At 41.5% G+C, this 22,463-nt stretch overlaps 1 protein-coding gene across 2 annotated transcripts in view; it reads left to right on the forward strand.

The window, feature by feature from the left end:
- Positions 1 to 22,463, forward strand: part of PHYHIPL (phytanoyl-CoA 2-hydroxylase interacting protein like) — a 58,656-nt gene that overhangs the window by 9,011 nt on the left and 27,182 nt on the right. The window contains exon 1 of one of the 2 annotated variants that reach the window (XM_034435359.3): positions 11,666 to 12,007. The exons of the other annotated variant lie outside the window; for it this stretch is intronic. Coding sequence (XP_034291250.1) covers positions 11,902 to 12,007 — 106 coding nt within the window. The 5' untranslated portion in view covers positions 11,666 to 11,901. Of the gene's footprint in view, positions 1 to 11,665; positions 12,008 to 22,463 lie in introns of those variants that run through there. 2 annotated transcript variants of the gene reach the window in all.

The raw sequence follows: 22,463 nt of genomic DNA on the forward strand, positions 1-22,463 counted from the left end.
CTCCTCCTCCTCCTCCTCCTCCTCCTCCTCCTCCTCCTCTCTTCCCCATCTCTTCTCCTTCTCCTTCTCCTTCTCCTTCTCCTTCTCCTCCCCTTTTCTTTTTCTCGATAGATGGTGTGATACATTGAGAAAGCAAATAAAAACCATATTAAACCATCCAAAACTTGCCCCTCCGTATGTAATGAAAGCCTCCACGAGATCCTTGGCACTCCCACCCTTTCTATTTCCATCCCTGTCCTAGAGGCAAATGGAAAGTGCACCAAGGTCACTCGACAGTTCCTGTATCACAGCTGAGCAGTCCCTGCCTCACACAAGGCATTTGCACAGCTTGATTAGAGCTTGAACTATCCTGTCTTCTGGATGGCTCAGAATCCATCCCGCTTCCAAGCATTTCCCCAGTCATAACAGCTCGGTGTAATATGTTGACAGCAGCATCTCAATCAAGCTATTTTTAGCAGGGCAATATTCCTATCAAGCTGCTTCGTATTAGTCAGATGTAAATACAACCCTTCTGTTCATCCTATACTACCTAATATAAATGCCTTTAAACCATTATATTCCTCCCAGAGTAATGCTTTTGTTCCTTAAACACTTGCCATAGTCATTAATTTGGGGTGGTTTTTTTTTTTTAGAAGCGCTCTTCTTTCAATTGTGCACTTATGTTTTCTTGACTAATTGCTTATTTCACAGTTGTCACCTTTATTTTATCAAGCCTTTCATCCAGTTTCAAAATAGTTGCCATTCAGAGCTATTATCTGTTCCCTTTCTTTCTACTGGCAATATAAAATCTCCTTCAAGCCCAACCCAGTTTTCACACCAATAGTTTTTACGGATGCCTTCCTCTTGGTGGTTCTTTTTAATGCCAATTCTGGTCCCATTTTGCCATAGAATGTCAGGCAAAAAGAGTTAACAGAGGGACACACTTCTCAGAGCCCACTTCTCACCCAACAAATGCTCTGGCCTTTGCAATCTCTTTGTGCATCATTATATGTATTGTAATCATCTCTGATAATGGATTTGTGTTGGATTTTGCCGAAGACTCTAACATGCAATCTGTGAAGTGGTAGACTTTCTAGTAACATCTTCCATCTTCAGCAGACCAGGACTCCTATATTATTTGCAGTTTGCTGTTAGAATAGAATTCTTTATTGGCCAAGTGTGATTGGACACACAAGGAATTTGTCTTTGGTGCATATGCTCTCAGTGTACATAAGGAGAATAAAATACATTCATCAAGAATAAAAAGATACAACACTTAGTGGTAGTTAAGGTTACTAATAAGCTATCAAATCATGCTAGGAAACAAATAAAAACAATATAATTGAAAGATAACAAGCAACATGGTTATAGTAATAAGTGGGAAGAGATAGATACTTGTAAGGAAGAGAAGAATAATAGTAATGCAGTCTTAGTAAATTATTTGACACTGTTGTGGGAATTAGTTGTTAAGCAGAGTGATGGCATTCAGGGAAAAACTGTCCTTGTGTCTAGTTCTGGTGTGCAGTGCTCTATAGCATCATTCTGAGGGTAGAAGTTGAAACAATTTATGTCCAGGATGTGAGGAGTTTGTAGGGAAACAATGAATAGCCCCTTCTCATGTTCATAGAGATTCAGCTGTAACAACATAAAGGAGTTTTCAGATTTTTTCAGAAAGTAGCAACTTGGATGAATCCCACTGTTGGAAACCCGAATTGGAGCTCTCAGCATCTACAAGTTTAATTCATAGGTAGTCAGTATAAGCCACATACGCCTCATGACATCATTTGTGTGAAGACGTCAGAACATGCAAATTATCCTTGTTAACTTGCCCATTTTCCAAGCATCAGCACTAAGTGATCATAGCCAAAAGCAGGTTTTCTTTCTTCCTACAGAATGGACCAGCACAGGAAATATGACTCTGACATTCATGTCTGCAACTGTACTGGATATAAAGTCTAGTGGAAAAGTTGATTGGAAATGTGAACATGACCAGAATCACCAGCATACTCAATGAGTTGTCCTTAATGGTACTACATCTACATGGAGGGAAGTAAGCAGCGGGGTACCACAAGGTTCCATCTTAGGCCCAGTACTCTTCAATATCTTCATAAATGACTTAGATGAGGGAATAGAAGGGGAACTCATCAAATTTGCAGATGGCACTAAGCTAGGAAGAATAGCCAACACCCCAGAAGACAAGCTCAGGATCCAAAAAGATCTTGACAGACTTGAACAATGGGCCCTATCCAACAACATGAAATTTAATGTGGAGAAAAGCAAGGTTTCACACCTGGGTAGGAAAAACCAAAGGTACAAGCACAAATTAGATGAAACCTGGCTCAAAAAACAGTAACTGTGAGAGGGACATTGGAGTCCTAGTGGATGATCACTTAAACATGAACCAGCAGTGTGCAGCAGCAGCCAAAAAAGCTAATACAATCCTGGGTTGTATAACTAGAGGCATAGAATCAATATCACATGAAGTATTAGTACCATTATATAAATCCTTAGTAAGGCCACACCTGGAATACTGAATCCAGTTTTGGTCACCACGTTACAAAAAAGATGTTGAGACTTTGGAAAAAGTGCAAAGAAGAGCAACTAAGATGATTAAAGGCCTGAAGACAAAAACATATCAAGAATGGCTGCAGGAATTGGGTTTGGCCAATCTAGAGAAAAGAAGGATTAGGGCTGACATGATAGCAGTATTCCAGTATTTGAAGGGCTGCCACAAAGAGGAAGGGGTCAATTTATTCTCCAAAGCACCAGAAGGCAGGACAAGAAACAGTGAATGGAAACTAATTAAGGAGAGAAGCAACCTAGAACTAAGGAGAAATTTCCTAAGAGTGAGGACAATTAACCAGTAGAATTAACCAGCCTTCAGAAGTTGTAGGTGCTTCATCACTGGAGATTTTTAAGAAGAGACTGGACAACCAGTCTTGGCCTCCTGCTTGAGCAGGGGATTGGACTAAAAGGTCCTTCCAGGTCTATTCTGATTGATTGATAACCATGAGTAGATCAAGAGGGATCTCTTACAGCAGGCCTTATCAGCTGTAATGTTGTATGACTTGCAAATATAAAACCAAGCATTGCTGTCCTGTTGTTAATAGTAACCTGTTGAGTCCTGAAATTTGAAAATATGGCTTAGCTTGGCTTGGTAGATCTCAAGAATTGGGTAGACCTGCACTGCCATTCTCTACTTAGCAATCTAATATAATAAATCCCACCTCTTGAAAACACAGCAACTGTATTCCAGCCAGTGGTGAAATCTAAAATTTGTTACTACCGGTTCTGTGGGCGTGGCTTGGTGGTGGTGGGGGTAATGTGACTGGGTAGGTGTGGCCAATTTTTTTTCTTTTAAAACCATTTTTTCTACAACCTCTTCGGCAAAGAGGTTGTAAAAAATGCTTTCAAAAGGCTCTGACGATCCCAGCTGAGTTGCCTGATCGGCAGAGGCTTTTTTTCTTTTAAAAGCCTCTGCCAATCAGGCAACTCAGCTTGCATCGTCAGAGGCATTTAAAAGAAAAAAAGCCTCTGCTGATTAGGCAACTCAGCTTGGATCGCCAGAGGCATTTAAAAGAAAAAAAGCCTCTGCCAATCAGGCAACTCAGCTGGAATCCTCAGAGGCATTTAAAAGAAAAAAAGCCTCTGCCAATCAGGCAACTCAGCTTGCATCGTCAGAGGCATTTAAAAGAAAAAAAAGCCTCTGCTGATTAGGCAACTCAGCTTGGATCATCAGCTGACGATCCCTTTGATGATTTCAGCTGAGCTGTGCGATCATCAGAGGCTTTTTTTTTTAACTTTTAAAAGCATTTTTTTTGGCCGAAGAGGTATAGAAAAAATGATTTTAAAAATTAAAAAGAAAAGAAAAAGCCTCTGATGTGCAGCTCAGCTGGGCATGGGGGAGGGGGGCAGGGATTTTTGCTACTGGTTCTCCGAACCACCCGCCTCCATCGCTACTGGATCGGGCGATCCAGTCCAAACCGGGAGCATTTCAGCCCTGATTCCAGCATGACAAGTCCATAGGTCTGGCATCTCGAATGCTTGGAAAATACAACCAAGAAGACAAGGAATTAAGGATGCTATGTGTTAAGTCCTATTAAAATCCATGGGATTTATGTATCCAAAACTGATCGGTCATCTGTGAAGACCTCGGGATTTTAATTAGCCCAGATTGTTAGCAAATGAAAGAGAGTCTGCAGATACAGAATTACACAGATTTCTTCCTTCTAATTTCTGTCCATTGGAAGTTATAACATTAAACTGTTTTAGAGAGTATCCACATGAAAGAGTATTAAATTTTATATTCGGGTTTCTAAATTACGAATTATGACTGAACGTTTTTGATTATTGCTTGGGTGTAACATAATTGCTCAGGACTCTTGAATAACATTCCATATTTCTGTTTTCCTCTGGAATTACTGGTTCTGCTAGCATCCATTGACAAGACCAACACACTTATTTCATCTCGCCTGAACACAGGATTAGCCCAGTTTTCCAATCCTGCCATGCATCCTGGAAAATAGCATGACCTCTGGTGAACCCTGAGCTCCCTGGGCCTTTGAAAACAAACCAACCAAAACAATAGGAATTTTCCCCTCTATTTTCTCATTTTATTGACCTCAGAAATATAATGAAAAAGGTATCTAAGGGAAGGATTATCTTGAAGCTAAAAAAATACTGGCCCTAATATTTTTTTTTTTAAAAAAAAAAAACTGTTTTTATGTTGGAGCTTTATTGCATTGGGCCAAATAAAATACCTGCAAGCTTTTTAATGGCCTGAGTACTTGTTTAACAATGCTTGATGGCTGGTGATTAATAATTGTAGACCATGACTGTACACCTGACCAGCATTGGAAGGAAAAAGCATGTGTTGGTTATATTATATAATTACCTAATATTATTATTAATTAATACATTGATTAGAATAAAAAGGGAGGCATGAACTACATTCCACTGTGCAGATTTATACTATAGAAATCAGTTCTGCTTTAAAGGCCAGAAATGTTGGTCTATTTGTTTCTGCTTGACCACTTACAAATATGTTCCTCTGATTGGCATCCACTAATCCAGAGAGATGCATTTTAGAATCAGCCATTTTAATCTGTGTGAATTGTTTTTTAATCTATAAAAAACTATATTATCAAATTATCGTCCAGTCTCCAATCTTCGCTTTGTTGCGAAGGTTGTTGAGAGTGTGGTGGCGTGACAACTACCCCGATACCTGGATGAAGTTGTCTATCTGGATCCGTTCCAGTCGGGCTTCAGGTCACGATACAGCACGGAAACGGCATTGGTCGCATTGGTGGATGATCTCTGGAAGGCTCGGGACAGAGGTTGCTCCTCTATCCTGGTCCTATTAGATCTCTCAGCGGCTTTTGATACCATCGACCATGGTATCTTACTGCACCGGCTGGAGGGGTTAGGAATAGGGGGCACTGTGCTTCGGTGGTTCTCCTCCTTCCTCTCTGACCGTTTGCAGTTTGTGTTGGCAGGGGGGCAGAGGTCGACCTCGAGGCACCTTATTTGTGGGGTGCCGCAAGGGTCAGTCCTCTCACCCCTTCTGTTCAACATTTATGTAAAACCGCTAGGCGAGATCATCCGTGGTTTTGGGGTGAGTGTTCATCAGTATGCTGATGACACACAGCTATACATCTCCACCCCAGACCACCCCAATGATGCCCTTGCTGTGATGTCCCGTTGCCTGGAGGCCGTGCGGATCTGGATGGGGAGAAACAAGCTCAGGCTCAACCCCTCCAAGACCGAGTGGCTGTGGCTTCCGGCGTCCCGGTATAGTCAGCTAGTACCATCACTGACAATAGGGGATGAGATCTTGCTCCCCACAGAGAGGGCCCACAACTTGGGTGTCCTCCTGGATTCACGATTATCTTTAGAAGATCATTTGACGGCCGTGGCCAGGGGTGCCTTTTATCAGGTTCGCCTGATCCACCAGTTGCGTCCCTTTCTGGATCGGGATGCCTTGCGCACGGTCACTCATGCCCTAGTTACCTCCCGTATGGACTACTGTAATGCTCTCTACATGGGGCTCCTCTTGAAAAGCACCCGGAGGCTCCAACTGGTCCAGAACGTAGCTGCGTGGGTGATTATGGGTGCAGCTCGTTACGCCCATGTAACACCTCTCCTACGCGAGCTGCACTGGCTCCCGGTGGTCTTCCGGGTGCAATTCAAGGTGTTAGTTATCACCTTTAAAGCGCTCCATGGCTTAGGACCTGGGTACCTACGAGACCGTCTTTTGCCACCAATAGCCTCCCACAGACCAGTTCGTTCTCACAGGGAGGGACTACTCAGGGTACCGTCAGTCAATTTATGCCGACTGGTGACTCCCAGGGGGAGGGCCTTCTCTGTGGGGGCTCCAACCCTTTGGAATGAACTGCCCCCGGAGATACGGAATATCCCTGATCTCCGTGCTTTCCGCCGTGCCCTCAAGACCCTGATGTTCCAACAGGCGGGGCTAAACATACGAACATGTGAATGATTTTTTAAATGTTATCTAATTCTGGTTTTATTTAATTGACCAAACTAAGTAATAATTTTAATTAGCAATTTTATGATGTTTGTGTGTCTATATTTTTCTTGACTGTACACCGCCTTGAGTCCTACGGGAGAAAGGCGGTATAGAAATATAATAAATAAATAAATAAATAAATAAATAAATAAATAAATAAATAAATAAATAAATAAATAAATATACCACAAATGTGTAAAAAAAGCAAAATCTCCTTTCAAAATCAACACTATCCTTTCAAAACTTGGTCCAGAAGATGGAGGTCATTTAATTAGGTCCTCCCTCAGATAATTTTATGGGTAGTTCCAAGACAAAACTGGAAAACAAGACAAGAAGCAATGGATGGAAACTAATTAAGAAGAAAAGTAACCTGGAACTAAGGAGAAATTTCCTGATAGTGAAAACAATCAACCAGTGGAACAGCTGGTCTTCAGAAGTTGTAGGTGCTCCAACACTGAGGCTTTTAAGAAAAGACTAGACAGTCTTTTGTCTGCATTGATGTAGAATCTCTGATTGAGCAGGAGGTTAGACTAGGTGGCCTTCCAATTCTGTTACTCTGTTATTCTGTCTTAGCTAGGACTCTCTCTTCCTTCAAGAAAGTCCACCTCATAGTTGATATATTTCCAGCATCAAGGAGACACGACCGCCATCTTAGATTTCACCATTTAACTTTTGAATTATTTATTTATTTATTTATTACATGTATTTATATGCCGCCATTCTCCCGAAGGACTCAGGGTGGCGAACACAAGTTAAGAAACAAGTACAATAAAATCCCATTTTAAACCAAATAACTAATTAATAGTAAATAATAAAACCCGGAATCAGAGTCAGCCTATTTGTTTGAACAGCCAAGGCTTCAGGTCGCGACGGAAGGAATTATGATAATTGTTAGGCTTTCCCTGGCATTTCTTCCTTGTAATAATGTTTCTGTACACTGCCTTTTCCTTTATTCAGTTAATTTCATGTAATACTACAAGAATTAAAAACAGCAACTGACAAATAATGTGCAAGATCAAATGATCGACTTAGAAAACAAGATTTACAAAACACCACACTGGTTCCACTCCTAAGGGAAGAATTGCTAGTGAAAGATGCCAAATATATCTATTGGAAATTAATTGTTCTTTGCTAGAAAATGGATCAAAACCAACTCATTATGGTGGTTTCTACAATTCAGCTGGTGGTTAGTACAACTGAGCTTTCATCAGTATTTAAACCTGGAACCTAAGGTGAAAATGCTCCATATTGTTGTCATCCACAAATCCATAGAGCTGCATTTTAGAATCGGTTATCTTTGATCTGCATGTATTGATTTTTAATTGGGAGAAGGCTAAAATATTGTCAGGATCGTGGATGAATATCTATTTATGTTTTTAGTGGTCACTCTTTATTTGTGTTCTTTTGTCCTTGTAATTACTCCAAGAATTCTATGATCACTTTTCTTCAATGCAAGCCATAAAAAAGTAGCTTTCAAACCAGAGATGCATTGTCCACAAAAGAATATAAGAATCCACACAACCTTTCCTTGCAAACGTATTCTGCTGCTTGCACACCTCCTGTTTTGTAATGCAATATATTAAGATATGCAAATTCCAGTCAAATCTATACTCATATGATTTGCATAGTAATGCATCTGTCATGGTAGTTTATGTTTATGTTCTCGAGTATGTTCTTAATTTTTTTGTGCAGGATTTTCTTAGTTTTATTCTTCCTTAGCTTTCCCATCATCACCGTCTTTGACATTTCTTCAGATTCATGGATTCATTTGTGCTTGTAAGCATTATAGATAATCATCTGACATCTTATTTCTCTGGTTTTCAGTTCTGGATTTGATGCGTTTTTCACGAAGATTCATCTAGGCAGTTCTGAAAACATTGATGTGAGGAGATGGAAATAGTTTGTCCAAAACACCGTTGGGTATCACTCTTGCTTCCTGATGGTCATTTCTGTGGGCATTGGAACTGTTACGAAGATACCAGATTAACATCATTCCATCCCTGGGAATCCTGGGGTCATTCTTTTGGCTTCCTGGATACGTTTTATGGGAAATTACAGGAAAGATCTTACATACTATAAGACCCTGAATTTTTTCAGGTAGAACATATCAGAGAGTAGCTTGAAAAGTCACCACTAGAATATCTGATTCCATTAGAAAAGTCACCACTCAATAACCTGATTCAATTATTGACTGGTTGATTTTGGAAACTAAGAGGTGTGAAGGAGGGTTTTGCTAGTTGTATAGTACCCTGTTTTCCCAAAAATAAGACCCAACTGGAAAATAAGCCCTAGCATGATTTTGCAGGATGCTCGTAATATAAGCCCTGTCCCCAAAATAAACCCCCGTTATGATCATCAGCAGACAGAGGTGTTTCGTACTGTATTTCCCCCAAAATAAGACCTAACCGGAAAATAAGCCATAATGTATCTTTTGGAGCAAAAATTAATATAAGACCCAGCCTTATTTTGGGGGAAACACAGTACTTCCTTTGCTAGTTTTTGAATGGGGATGTTAACCTGAGAATCCCAAACTATAGGTGAAACTGGGAGATTAGGGGAGGAAAGGAGAAGGAGGAGGAATGGAAGAGACAAACCATTTTCTCAGCTTTTGAAGAAAACTACATGGATGAAATATATTAGGAATCCATCCAAACAGGAGGACATCTTTATTCTTATCTTTACATCCACATACATATTTACCTGGGTATAAATCCCATTGAATTCTCTTGTAATCTCTTCTTTTTTAACTGATCTGTATAGGATTACACCATAAATTGATTCCATATGTTAATAATATATGATGCACAATAATATTAATAAAGGAGAATATTTATAGCTCAGGATTGAAATGAGAGGTCCTTGGTTTCAAGATCAGCAAGAAACGTTGCAGAAAGGTCTGCAAGAAAACAACCAAACTAAGAGAGCACCAAGGACCCCAAATTTCAAATCTATGTTCTGAGCAAGAAAACTGATCTGCTTTGTTATGTTTTTACACATTTTACAATGACTTGTCCTTCAAGGACAGACACTGAAGTCCTGCAAATATCTGTTCAGTACAAAATCCTATTAAACTAAAGGATTATTTTAGCTATAGTTAAATTGGAAATAAGCCCATTTGAACTTAGCAGGCCTTATTTCTGTGAGGTGTGGAGCTCTACCTGACTTTATTAGATGACCAATTAATACCAGCATAGACTCTCATGGTCATTTGAGATAGATAAAAATGCATCTATGTGGAGAAAAAAATAGACAATGTCTGTGCCACAGGAAAGATGAAGCTGCAAAGAATTAGGTCTACTCTTTTAGGTCCATTGTTTTAAGTGAAGGAGGAAAGTGATGCTTGTGGAAAGCAAAACATTAGAATAGGCTATCTTACTTCAAGAGCTAAATTACAGATGATTAGATAGATGATAGCTAGATAGACAAGCAGACAGACAGTGGTTGGTAAGGTAGGTAGGTGGGTGGGTAGATTAGATAGATAGATAGATAGATAGATAGATAGATAGATAGATAGATAGATAGATGAATGAATGATAGTTAATTAGATGATAGACAGACAAACAGACAGCAGATGAATGGATGATAGCCGGATAGCTGGATAGCTAGACAGACAGACAGATGCCTTCATCTAGACAGAGAGACAGATGCAAAAGAAAACTATGTTTCTATAGGAACAGCTTGGCTTGGCTGATCTAAAAGATAGCCCAAGAAGGTAGATAAGTGGATTATAAATATTTTGGAAATATTATTTAGCTGATGTATTTTAAAAATATGACAAATTATATTTTCTGAAATGGAGAACTTTGTTCAAAAAAAGTTATTAAAACATTAAAATTCAGGATATGAGGCTGGATTCCTACTTCCTTGTTTCTTAAATGATTTTAGCAAACAATACAAATTCAGATTCAATTCAGAATTAACACACTCTTCTTTCACTCCATATAGATGCTTGTGGGGTACTAACTCAAGATTCTAAAACAAGATGGGATGATATATTATGATATGTATATTAGAACATATAATATACAGTGTATGTTCTAACGGCTTGCCTTTAGAAGTTCTGGAAGCTTTTAAGAAGAGACTGGACAGCTGCTTATCTGAAACAGTTTAGGCTCTCCTGCTTGAGCCAAGGGTTGGACTAGAAGACCTCCAAGGTCCCTTCCAACTCTGTTATTCAGTATTCTAAGAAAATTAATTGGGTGAATGAATGTATTGTGTACAAGGTTAAAATGCTGGCCAGTCATTGGGTAGAGCCAGCCTACTACAGTAAACTGTGGTGGGAAATCTCAAGGAGGGCATGTTTTACTAACTTCCTGGACTGATGCCTCCAGCTTCCTAAAGATAGTTATAATGTGGGCCACCAGCCAAGTTGAACCTCTCAACTTCCCAGCTGGACAACTGTGGAATTCTGAGCTGCCCCCACGGAACTAACCCACTCTGCCCAGGAGCTGAAAGGAAGACGAAGAAGGAACTTCATCCTGCAGTTGGTGTCACTAGTTTTTCTCACGGTTTGCCCAGACCTTGGATTTCAGGCCCAGCTCCACTTTCACTGAGAAAGGGGGTTTGAGCGTGCCTGGAAGCCCCGGTGCACAGACACTTGCAGGAGATAGGCTGGAGATAATGAACTTGAGAGTCCAAAGACCGGGGCAATTTCTTGAAACGCGCAGGGTCTCCGGGGGCAAGCTCAGCACCAAATCCAAATTTTCATGATCCAAAACATGAAAGCGGATCCAGACTGAAAGGGTCTGGAGAGACGCTTTGGTGGGTGGGGGGAGGGCAGCAAAAATTCGGCCTGGAGAGAGCCTCTACCTGCCTTTCAGCGGTCGGTAGGATCGCCGCAGCCCAAAATGGCAGCGTTCCCGCGGCCGTGGGTCAAGCCTTACGTAACCAACGGGGGGCGAGAGGAGGGGGGGCTTCAGGGGCTCAACAGGACCTTGCACGGCCGGTGAAGGGGTGGGGGAGCAGGCGCTGGTCTGCATCTAGAGCTGTGGTGGCGTCACTGCTAACGGCGAGCTCCTTCCTGCGGAGCGAGGTGAGCAGCATCGGTGCCTTCCTCCTCCTCCTCCTCCTCCTCCTCCTGCTCCTCCCTTCCCGCGCCAGCGCAAGGGCTCGCCAGCCCGTCGCTCCTCCCGTCCTCTAATCCCCGCCCGCTGCCAGCCAGCCAGCCAGCCAGCCCCGGGGAGGGACGGCGGGAGGGAGCGCGCGCGCCTCTGCTGCACCGCGCAGTTCCCAGCCAGTCGGGGCAGAGGCAGGAGCGCAGCCAGGTTGTCGCAGAGGGCGCCCTCTCCCACCCTCCTGGCCCCCCGCTGCTCGCCCGCAGCTCCGAGGGAGGGGGCGAGACCCGCGCCCGTGGCCAGCCAGTCCAGCCCAGCCCAGGAAGGCGACCAGTCGGGAGGATGGAAGTGCCTCGCCTGGACCATCCCCGGAGCAGCCCGGCCAGCCCCTGCGAGGATGTCCTCAAGAACCTCAGCCTGGAGGCGATTCAGCTCTGCGACCGGGACGGTGAGTTGGCGCTTCTCTCGGGCCTTGCGGTGAGGGCCGGTGCCAAGACCCCCCCTCTCCCCCCGGCCTTCTGCGCCGCCGGCTATGGACCACCGCCGCCCCCTTCTCGGTGCAGCCCGTCCTTGCAATTTGCTGCTAACAAAAGGATTTTTTTTAGAGGGAGGGGCGGGCTCAGCTGGCGAGGGAGCCTGTCCCTGCCTGGAGAGGAAGAGACCGCCGCGGCCAGGTTGCCTCTGCCTCGCAGAGCCCGGCTCTGCTGCTGCGGCTTCCAGGGGCTGCAAGGAGGGGAGGCGGCTGCTCGCTCGCGCGGACCCTTTTGGACCCGGTACGAGAGTCCCGGTTGCGCGCAGGCCGCGGGGGCAGAGCTGGGCCCGGCCGGGGAGCTCCTGGCGATGCCCCCTTCGGGAGAAGCCGAAGCCCCCACCGCGGACCCACCGCGGATCAGCCCCTTTGCAGTGCCTTGAATGGTGGGGTGGATGTGTGCCTGGGAGGAGGTGATTCCCGGGGAGAGAAGGCGAAGGGGGAGGCGGTTCTTTTCCAGCCCCAAACCTGTTGCGGATCCGCCCGATGCGCGGCGCGGCCCCGGTGATGATCCGGCCCCTCCAAACTGGGTGGTGACCGACCGAGGCGGGCGGAGAAAGGTGGCAGCTCGGCGTGTACAGCGAAAAATGAGAAGCGGGCGGCTGAGAGGCTTCAGCACCTTGGACAGGGCTCGGCTCCACTGGCCTCCATTGAGGGAAGACCCGCCAGATGTGGCGCTTCGGTCCGCTGCTCAGCCCTTTGTTCTGTACCCGCCCAGTTCCAGATGTTCGCATCCTGGGAAGCTGAGCGGTTTTTGCAAGGAGGGTATGATCTGCTATGGCAGATCAGTCCTCCCTTATTAATGAACCAGAAAGTTAACCATGCTTAACAAATGAAGTTTAGCTTTCACGTGTGCCAGGGTCAAACCAGCAAGCCTAGAAGGCTGTCCAGGAATCAGTTTTGTATTACTGAAGCCTCTGTGCCCAAGGCTTGCAGTGATTATGACACTTATTAGTTCTCTATATTTATGTATTAGTGCACACAAAACCCAACCCGTGTCCAAAATTTAATAATTTAGAGGATTATTTTCCAGAGTGCGGTTCATTTTTTATTTTTATTTTTTTGGCTAATCTGCTTTCCTTCTCCTTTCTTTTTTTAATGTACTTATCAAATGGCTTGAACATGGGGAAATTTAATGTGAAATGTCTGATCTCTAAATACTTAGCCTATTTTGAATGTATGCTTGAAATAGCTCCTGGGTTTTCAGGGCTGCAGATGAAGTCAGGCAACAAAGAAGGCTGGCCACAGCCAGCAGTTTTAGAGGGAGTATCACGTACTTAACCATTCAAAGGTTGGGCATTTATGCAGTTTCTGGGTTTAAACAGCCTTTTAAGATTTTGTACAACAGTCCACCATTACAGGGTGGATTTAATGGGATAATTACAAAGTATTTTAGATTGCCACTGCAATTACTTTAAAATCTTGGCTAAAGAAAGCTTTCTAGATCAGAGTGGGCAATGACATGGCAGTCACACTTCGTTTCCATTACGATAATATTGGCCATGCAATATCTTTTCCTAAATTTGATCTGATTGTTTTGTTTCCCTCAAATGCCAATTTAATGTGAGTGTGGGTGAGAGAGAGAGAGAAGTGTGATTTTTTTTCATTGCTGTTGTAATCAAATCAATTTTGAGATGCCACATGTTGAAGGCACATTGTGCAACTTTCTTTGTCTCATTCAAAGTGGTGTGAAGTTCATTGTAGTAGGCTGCTAATTGGCACAGCATGGAATCTGATTTATCAAGCCCAATCACCTCATAACAGCCTTATTGGTGTGTTCCCTCTTCTTGGATGAAAAGAAAAGGACAAAAAAGACAGACAGACAGACAGATATCAGAGGGAACGTGGCATGCTCTCTCTTGGATAGGCCTTAGATGTCCAGCTAATGCCTGGAAGGATTAATCTGCTCTCCCTGTGATGCTTCAAGAGCTTTTCCCACATCAAGGGAGATGGTGCACTTCCTTGAGGAACATCACTTCAAGGCTTTTCAGTGAAAGTGGAAAAAAGAAAAGAACATGCATTCATATGCTTTATGTGGACCATTTACTAGTAGAGGTGGACAGTCCTTGAAACATATTTTAGTGTCCAACAAGTGTCATTGAGGAGTCACAAATGCCTCTATGGGGGAAACGCAGAACTGCAACAAATACTCTCTTTGGCAGAAAGACATATATTCATTTGCCCACAATCCTTAGTGCAACATAAATAGCATTTGTTTTTAAATAAGGGGTGCCCTTTGTCAAGGATGCTGTAGTAGAAAGAGTATTCCTGAGGTTCTGACCTCTGTGAAAACTTGATTGAAATGGATAGTTGTTTCACAACAGTCTTTTGAAGGAGGATGTGAGTTTGATTGTTAAAATCTATATTCCTTAAAAATCCCCTGGGTGTTCAGCTCCTCTCAAACTGACAAACGCTTTAATTCCACATTTTTTTCAGTTTATGCAAGCCTCAACTAATACCAATGCAGTCTTTATTTGATTTGATTTTCAAGGATCTTTCACACAAGAGAACGTGCAGGTTTTTAAATTAACTTTTGTTTTAATTTGCACAAGATAAATCTAACCAGGCAGTGTAATCTTACTTATGGATATGGATACATTGAAAAATGTGAGCATAATCTAGAAACAGAATTATTTTTTATCTAGAAATAGGATGAACAATCAGTATTTCATTTATAGATGTTCTACAGTTTTGTGGTATGGCTCATTCTAGAATTTTTTTTTTTCACTTGAAGTGGAAAGTTGCTGGTCTTGATGATCAAGAGATGCTGGGATCATTTCTGGAAAAATTATTTCCCATTCCTTGCTCTTTTAGTGAGATGCCAATTATAACTTCCATTAGAAAAGAGTAATATTTTCAATCCCAGGGCACAACAATCTTGTTTATGGAAAGAAATTTCACATGGACTGTTTTTTTGCTCACAAAAACTTCATTGTGGTGTTGTTTTTTAGGCAAGACTCTAGGAAAGTGAAAGAGAAGTTGAAGCGCAACTATTCCATCTGCCTTATATCTTCCTCCTTCATGCTCTTCTTGTTACAATCAGCTGCCACTATCCTGCTTATTTTGCTGAATCCAGTCTAAAATGCTTTATTCCATTCAACTACTTCTTCTAATTCAAAGATATCTGTGGCCTGCGCTTTAGGTTTCTTCTGGTGTTTATTCGCATCAGTCTTTCTAGCTGCACGGAAATTGGAAATGTCTAGACAGTTTTGAATTATTCCCATTTATTTGGTTCTTTTGCAGTCTAAACATTTCCTCTTTTTTTGAGATACACCCACACCTCTGAATGCTGAGTACAAGTATGTGGATCTTCTTTGTAAGTTCATTTCACAGTCAGAGGGGCAATATATCATTTTTATGTTGGGAAAATGTGCATTGCAAAGTAATTTCCCGTATTGAAAATGAAATGCAAACATTTTAGTAGAGTAGCATCAGCCACTTATATTTAAATGATCATTGAGAGGATACCCAACTTAGCCTTATCCTGAAGGTGCAGAAATAGTCAGTTATAGAATCCTGTTCTTGCTTCTGATCATAAATACCCCTTTGGGTCTTCTTTTCTTTAAATTCATAATAAATTCATGTCTAGGCACCTCCAGGCATGATTATCTTATTATTTGTGCAGCACAGCTTTGTGAACGTACAGAATCTATATAAAACCGGGTTGAACAAAATCTCCTAGAATTATCAGTTGGACCTTATACGATGCGTTCATGAGATTATTTTTCTTGTGTAGCAACCGTGGAAGAGTGGCTCTTAATTACCCATTCATTTCAGTGGCATATGTTTTTAATTGCTTTTTAATTTATATCTCCCTTTCACATCAACAAATAATATTCACAGGAATACTCCAATATGGATTTCATCTTTCAAACTTTCCTTTTGTGATTATAATGGGTTCCTCATGGACTAGCTCCTGACAAACAGCTCTCTATTTCTCTCGTTTTCATTTGGTGCCCAGTTTTGTCTAAGTTTTTTTCCCCTTAATTGCTTAGCAACCATTCACCTCGCCTTCAGAAAAAAAACCTGTTTGTATAAAATACAAATATTATCCTTCTCTGTCCATATTTTTAGCCTATAACCTTTTAATTGAATGAACCAGATGCTTCAATAAAACATTTTCAAAACTTGATCTATTTTCTCACTGTGAGAAATTGTGTATTTGTCTGCATAAGTCTCCCACTTGGCACTGGATGCTATTCCTAATTGACATTTGCTCTTCCATTCATCTTTTTCGCATCTGTTTTGTCTTCTGGCTTCCTAGATTTCTTGGCTTTGAAAAGAGCAACCTATGGCTGGGTCTTTAGACACCAAGGTCTGGGTGATGATGGCCTGGATGCAAGAGCCCTTGGGGGCCTTGCTTTGTGCTGATGAAAACTGTCTAACTCTTTGGCCAAATTCCTTTCTTTTCTTGAAGCAACTCCACTTTCTCCAAATGGGCAAAGAGGCACAGAGGCAGCCCAATACACCATTAGGTGCATGGTGTACAAAAGAGAGCTCGGCCTCTATGATGCACATGGGTACCACTGTTTCTGCATTACAGTATCTGTTTCAGCAGGGCAGTGTGCAAGTAGCAGTGGAGGGTGGGAATACACAACTGTGTGGACCATGTAAGCTAAACTAACCTGCTGCCTTCAGGTCAGTGCAGGATCCTGCTTCCAAGTCAGTCCCCTTCCAGATCATCACCTTCCCTCTGGAAGTCCAAGTCTTCATCTTGGCTCAGGCAGTAAGATCTCTTGGGTAAGCCTTTCAAACATCTGGTAGAGAAGATCACTAGGAAACTTGGCTCAAAACAACTGGGTTGCCAAGAAGGATCCAGTGCAAAGCAGCCACCTTTGTCCTTCACTTTTCCCACATATCTCTCTAAACTGCCTTTTGAGTCTTGAATGCCTGTCCATCCCTCCGTCTCATATCCTCAACTCTCCTTTTTAACATTCTGGGTTTGTTGTGTTCCTACCCCATTAATTCTCCTTTGCTTTTTGTATCCAGTGCATTTCTTCTTCTTCTTGGCATGCTCATTTAAATTCTACTACCTCCTCTGATTTCATTAACACCATGGGAAAGTATCTTAGTAGCATGGTTGCAGGAGAGTATACTATTCCCATTCATCTGTGTCCACCAGCTTCTGATCAGTGAAATGCAGATTCATGTAACATTTCATATTTTTTGGACTTGGTAAATGGCGACACTTAACTGACCTGGGCTGATCTATGCAAAGTTGGGCCTAGTTAATATTGGGATGGGGATTGTGTGGATTTCCATGACTCTTAACTAGTTTGGGAAATCAAATCTGCAGTATTAAATGTCTTCCATGTCATTGCCAAGAAAACAGCATGGTTACTGTCATCAAGACTCACACTTAAGTTGAGGATTTCTTTACCATCAACACCTGGAAGAAAAACAATGAACTGCTAGAGTAGCATCAGCCACTTATATTTAAATGATTATGTCATAGCTTTATTTTCTCTGCCAAGGAGATTGGTCACTCAGCAAATCCAGTGCCAGTTAAGCACACCGTTTTCTTCCATAATTTTTTTTTTAATTTGAAAACTAGCTTGGATTTTGTATAGTTTTGACATTTGTCAGCTCATTCAAAAATGTGTGATTCAGGAGGGAGGGCATATATTCATATACAAGAAAAATTCAAGTACAATTAAACAAGAACAAGAACAATTAATAGACAATCATCAACGTGCCTCAAAATGCAGAATTCCTACCATCCTGGACCCCATTATCCCATTGGGCTCATCTATAGTTAAATGGGAGGATAGCATCTCTGAAAGCCAGTCATGTTTATGAGATGCAAAATCCATCATCTTTCTATTTGACTTTGAGCTACTAATTCATTCTCACTTCAATCTACCTAAGAGTTAGAATAAAACATCTTAATACTCTCATGTATTCAAAAGTGAACTTCTAGGAGCAATGCTGAGCTACAAAGATGATAGACAAGATTAGGGTAGGGTTATCTTGAGCAGCAGGATAAGGGAGAAAGTCATAGTGGAATTGAACAGAGTCTTGGCTGGTTTTCATGTTGAGAACCAGGGGGATTTTTAAACAAGAAGTTTTTGCTTTCTCGAGTTGGTTACAGTTGTTGATCAAAGCTATGAACAATGAAAAATTATCCAAGGATTTTCTTTATATCTTTTCCACCTGATTGCCAGAAGTCTTCTATTTGACTAGAGTGGCTGTTTCTGTAGTCATTTCACAGTAGGACCATTATCATTTTAATGGTGTCTATGAAATATTCCTTCATATTGGGGCAATTGTTTTAAATAATGATACAAAGTAGTCATAAATGTTAGCTCTTCTTTGGAGCCACTATTTCAATCTTCTCTCCTAAAGGCCTAGCATTTTCTGGAGGTCTTCATCATCAAGTATTCTGAAAATAAATGGCTGTTCTGCTCGGCTGTTTTGTTGTTGTTGTTCGTTTTTGCATGATGACAATGCTGTGTAAAAATTGTGATAGAGATAGATAGATAGATAGATAGATAGATAGATAGATAGATAGATAGATGGGATGGGAGGGAAGGGAAAGGGAAAGGGAAGGGAAGGAAAGGAAAGAAGAGGAGAGGAGAGGAGAGGAGAGGAGAGGAGAGGAAAGGAAAGGAAAGGAAAGGAAAGGAAAGGAAAGGAAAGGAAAGGAAAGGAAAGGAAAGGAAAGGAAAGGAAAGGAAAGGAAAGGAAAGGAAAGGAAAGGAAAGGAAAGGAAAGGAAAGGAAGAAGTTTACTCCATGAGCTTTGGAGCAATGTACTTTGTCACATCTCTTGATTGACCTTGAAATAATAACTTTTCACTTGTTAACTGGCACGTTGGTAGCTGAATCAATTTCATTGTGGTGTTTGTAGCTGAATCATTAATCAATGTTAGTTTTATTGTTATCACAAAGTGTTCCTGTCTCTCTTCACGCTTGAATGCAAGTACTATTTTGCATAGATGGTTTTGGAAATAATAATTGCATTTCAAAAAAAAAAATGTGCTGAAGGCTTCAGTGAACCTTGGCAAAGTTACTCCAAGCTTGGGGAAAATGTATTTGCTGGAACACTCTAAAATGACCTACTTTAGCTACTTTGTGTATCAAATGTCTAAAGAAATGACAAAGTGCATTACCAAAACTCAACAGCCCTTCCTAACGCTTGCCCGTTGATTGATCTCTGGGCTGCAGCTTTTTACGGCCTTCCAGGAGAGAGAAATCTGGGTTTTAAAAGCTGTTAAGTTCTACTATCTTTTGGTAGTTTTTTCTTGGACTGCTATGAGGAGGAAGAATCTCAAAAAGCCCTTCAGCATTGAAAAAAGTGGGAGTTTTCTAACACAGCCATTTACTTGTGCCAAATCTATATTAAGAAAATACTTAACTGAAGGACTGTGCTAAATATGGTGTTCCATCTAAAGGGTTCATTACTATGAGCATCATATTGTGATATATTTTCAGCTAATATTGATGTGTGTGCAAATTAAAGTACTATTTTCTCTTGCAACATCTGGGCAACAGGACACTCCCCAGATGTTTTTGGACTGCAGCAGCTCCCGTTATTTCTCACTATTAATCGTGCTGAGGAGGAGGACTGGTGGCAGTTCTGCAGCATCTGGTGAGCCGCACAATGTATTTGCCTGGTTGCAAAAACAGGCATCAAGCAATAGTATATTTTTCTTATTGAGAAAAGAATTGGCAGCTGAGATGTAAGAATGGACGTGGCAAAACATTCAGATGTTTTTTGCCATGACTGTTAACCTGACTTTTAAATCCACATGGAGCTGAATTCTTTATCAAATACAACCACTTATTTTGCTTTCTCTATTATTGCAGCCGTCCTCTGCCTTAAACTCAACCTAAACCTCTGAATATTTGTAGCTGGAAAGTGACCTATTTCAGTTCAACCCATTGATTCAGCTCAAATTCAAATTTGAACCAGATCGATTCAGCAGTTTAATTCAAACCCCCTAATTAGGTCACTTTGACTAAGCTGTCTAGAACAAGCAAAAAAAAAAAAATGTTGAGTATGTGGAAAAGTTAGTTCATAGAGATTTGACCGGAAAAAAATTGAATCAAATCTCTGAATCAATGTCTTACATCCCCATAATTATTAGGCATCTAATCCCATCTTGTTATATTTATTTCTTTAACACCAACAATAAAAAAGGTGCATAATTTTTGAAAGCCTGAAATATCATCCACCTTTTAAAGAGTGAAACATCCTTTTGCATGATGGCACATCTGTCCTTCATTTCATAGCAGATGAAAGTCCAAAGACCAGTAGTTGTTCAACCTCTGGTGCAAAATAAAACTACAGACCTACAATGGCATTCATCTCATCCTCATATCCTTCTTAATTGGTTTTATGAAATCCATGCACGGCCTCAGTCCAAATGGAGTCTAAGCAGTTTCTAGAGCCAGACGTGTCCTGGGAGACTACAAAGACAAGTCCATGTCATCTCATTGCCAAGATTTTCAGAGATAGTTTGCCCTTGCCTTCATCTTAGGGTTGGAGAGGAAGACTCTCCCAAAGGAAGGATTAGAATTTGGGTTTTTCTACTCTGAGTCCAGCATCCTAATCACTAGGCTAAGCAAGCTCTCTTCTAGGCAATTTACAATGTATGTCATACAACAGAACACTAATAATGCAATGATATAAAATCTAAACAACATATGATGCCTGTTTGGGGGATCCCAAGCAGATATTCCCCTATCTATCTGGATGAGATAGGCAGATTTGATTAGAAAAAGGCAGTCTCTTGGATAGTCAGTCTCTGAGTCATTAAGGGTTTTAAAGGTAGCAACAGCATTTCAAACCACACTCAGAAATAACCTGGCAACCAAAGCTGCTGCCACAGTAACAGGGCAGCATTGAAGCTGACCAGTGAGAATGCAGGATGCTGACTGGTCTCCAGGTGGACCTCAAGGGAAGTCCTAGCTACAACTGATTACAGAAATCTTAATCAGAGATGACAGGGATGAAAGGGCCTGCCCTGTTTGCATCCTGCTCTAAAGAGAGCTGCCTCTGATGCACAAATGAAGCTGAGCAGAGGACCTCCTAGCCAGAGCCCCCCTCCCCCTTGCTCTTCCAGCAAGAGACCTCCCAGATGGTGAACCTGCTGGGTCTGGAGAATACGACTCCATGGAAAATCAAAGGAAGCCATTCCGTCTTGCCTGAGTTCAGTCCAAGCCTGTTTCTCCCCATCCTGAGGAATATCCTCAAATTAAATTGCAAGGCCCAAAATAACATTTGTGCCTGGAATCATAACATTGACCTTCCAAACTCAGCCATGGTGACCTTGTAATGGCTTCTCATAAAAGATTCATAATGAAATCAAATACTTTCTTCAGAAATGGGTTCCTTAGACAATATTACACTGCCCAAAATTAAATCTTACATCAGTTTAGCTCCTGCAATGCATTTGATGAAGTAAGCTATTGTCCTATAATATTTTTTTATATATAATTGGAAAAACTGTTACCAGACTCCTCTTGATTTTTGCTTAAAGATAAAGGTAAAGGTTCCCCTCGCACATATGTGCTAGTCGTTCCTGACTCTAGAGGGCAGTGCTCATCTCAGTTTCAAAGCCAAAGAGCCAGCTCTGTCCAAAGACGTCTCCATGGTCATGTGGCCTGCATGACTAAATGCCAAAGGTGCACGGAACGCTGTTCCCTTCCCACCAAAGGTGGTCCCTATTTTTCTACTTGCATTTTTTTATGGGCTTTCGAACTGCTAGGTTGGCAGAAGCTGGGACAAGGAACGGGAGCTCACCCCATTACGCGGCATTAGGGACTCGAACTGCTGAACTGCCGACCTTTCGATCGACAAGCTCAGCGTCTTAGCCATTTTTGCTTACCATAGCCTAAAATGGCTCTACTCCTAAAATACATTTGAAGTCCTATAGTCCTATAGTCAGTTAAAATTCAAGAATCTTTCAGGATTTGGGCCATTTTAACTTTTTTAATTTTCAAGTCTTGGCTTATATAGTGGCTCGCAAAAGCTTTTCAGTAGTGTCTTAAAGAAAAACATTGAGAATCTTATTTCTCTTTTTAAAGTTGTCATGTTATCTCCAAAGAGTCCCATTGTGGTTTAGAATTTCTCCTTCACACTTTCCTATTTCATAATATTTTTAATTACCTCTTCTGTCACAATATACCCAGAAGAGATAGTTTGGGTATCTCCAAGGCATTGCTAAATGCTTATATGTCAGAATGAGCCACTGGGAGCTGGAGAAAGCATTTTACAAGGTAGCCATTAGATTGCTAGCAAAAGGGAATTTGAGAATGGAGAAATTTCCAAGTTTGTTCAGGGACTGTCAGGTATAGAATGAAAATTATGCCTTTCATTTCACAAAAATCTATCTAAATTTACAGCTGTTGGAAAGCTGGGAATGAAATCA

The sequence above is a fragment of the Pantherophis guttatus genome, chromosome 6, assembly GCF_059756535.1.
Source record: "Pantherophis guttatus breed Tessera chromosome 6, ASM5975653v1, whole genome shotgun sequence".
NCBI classification, from domain to species: domain Eukaryota; kingdom Metazoa; phylum Chordata; class Lepidosauria; order Squamata; family Colubridae; genus Pantherophis; species Pantherophis guttatus.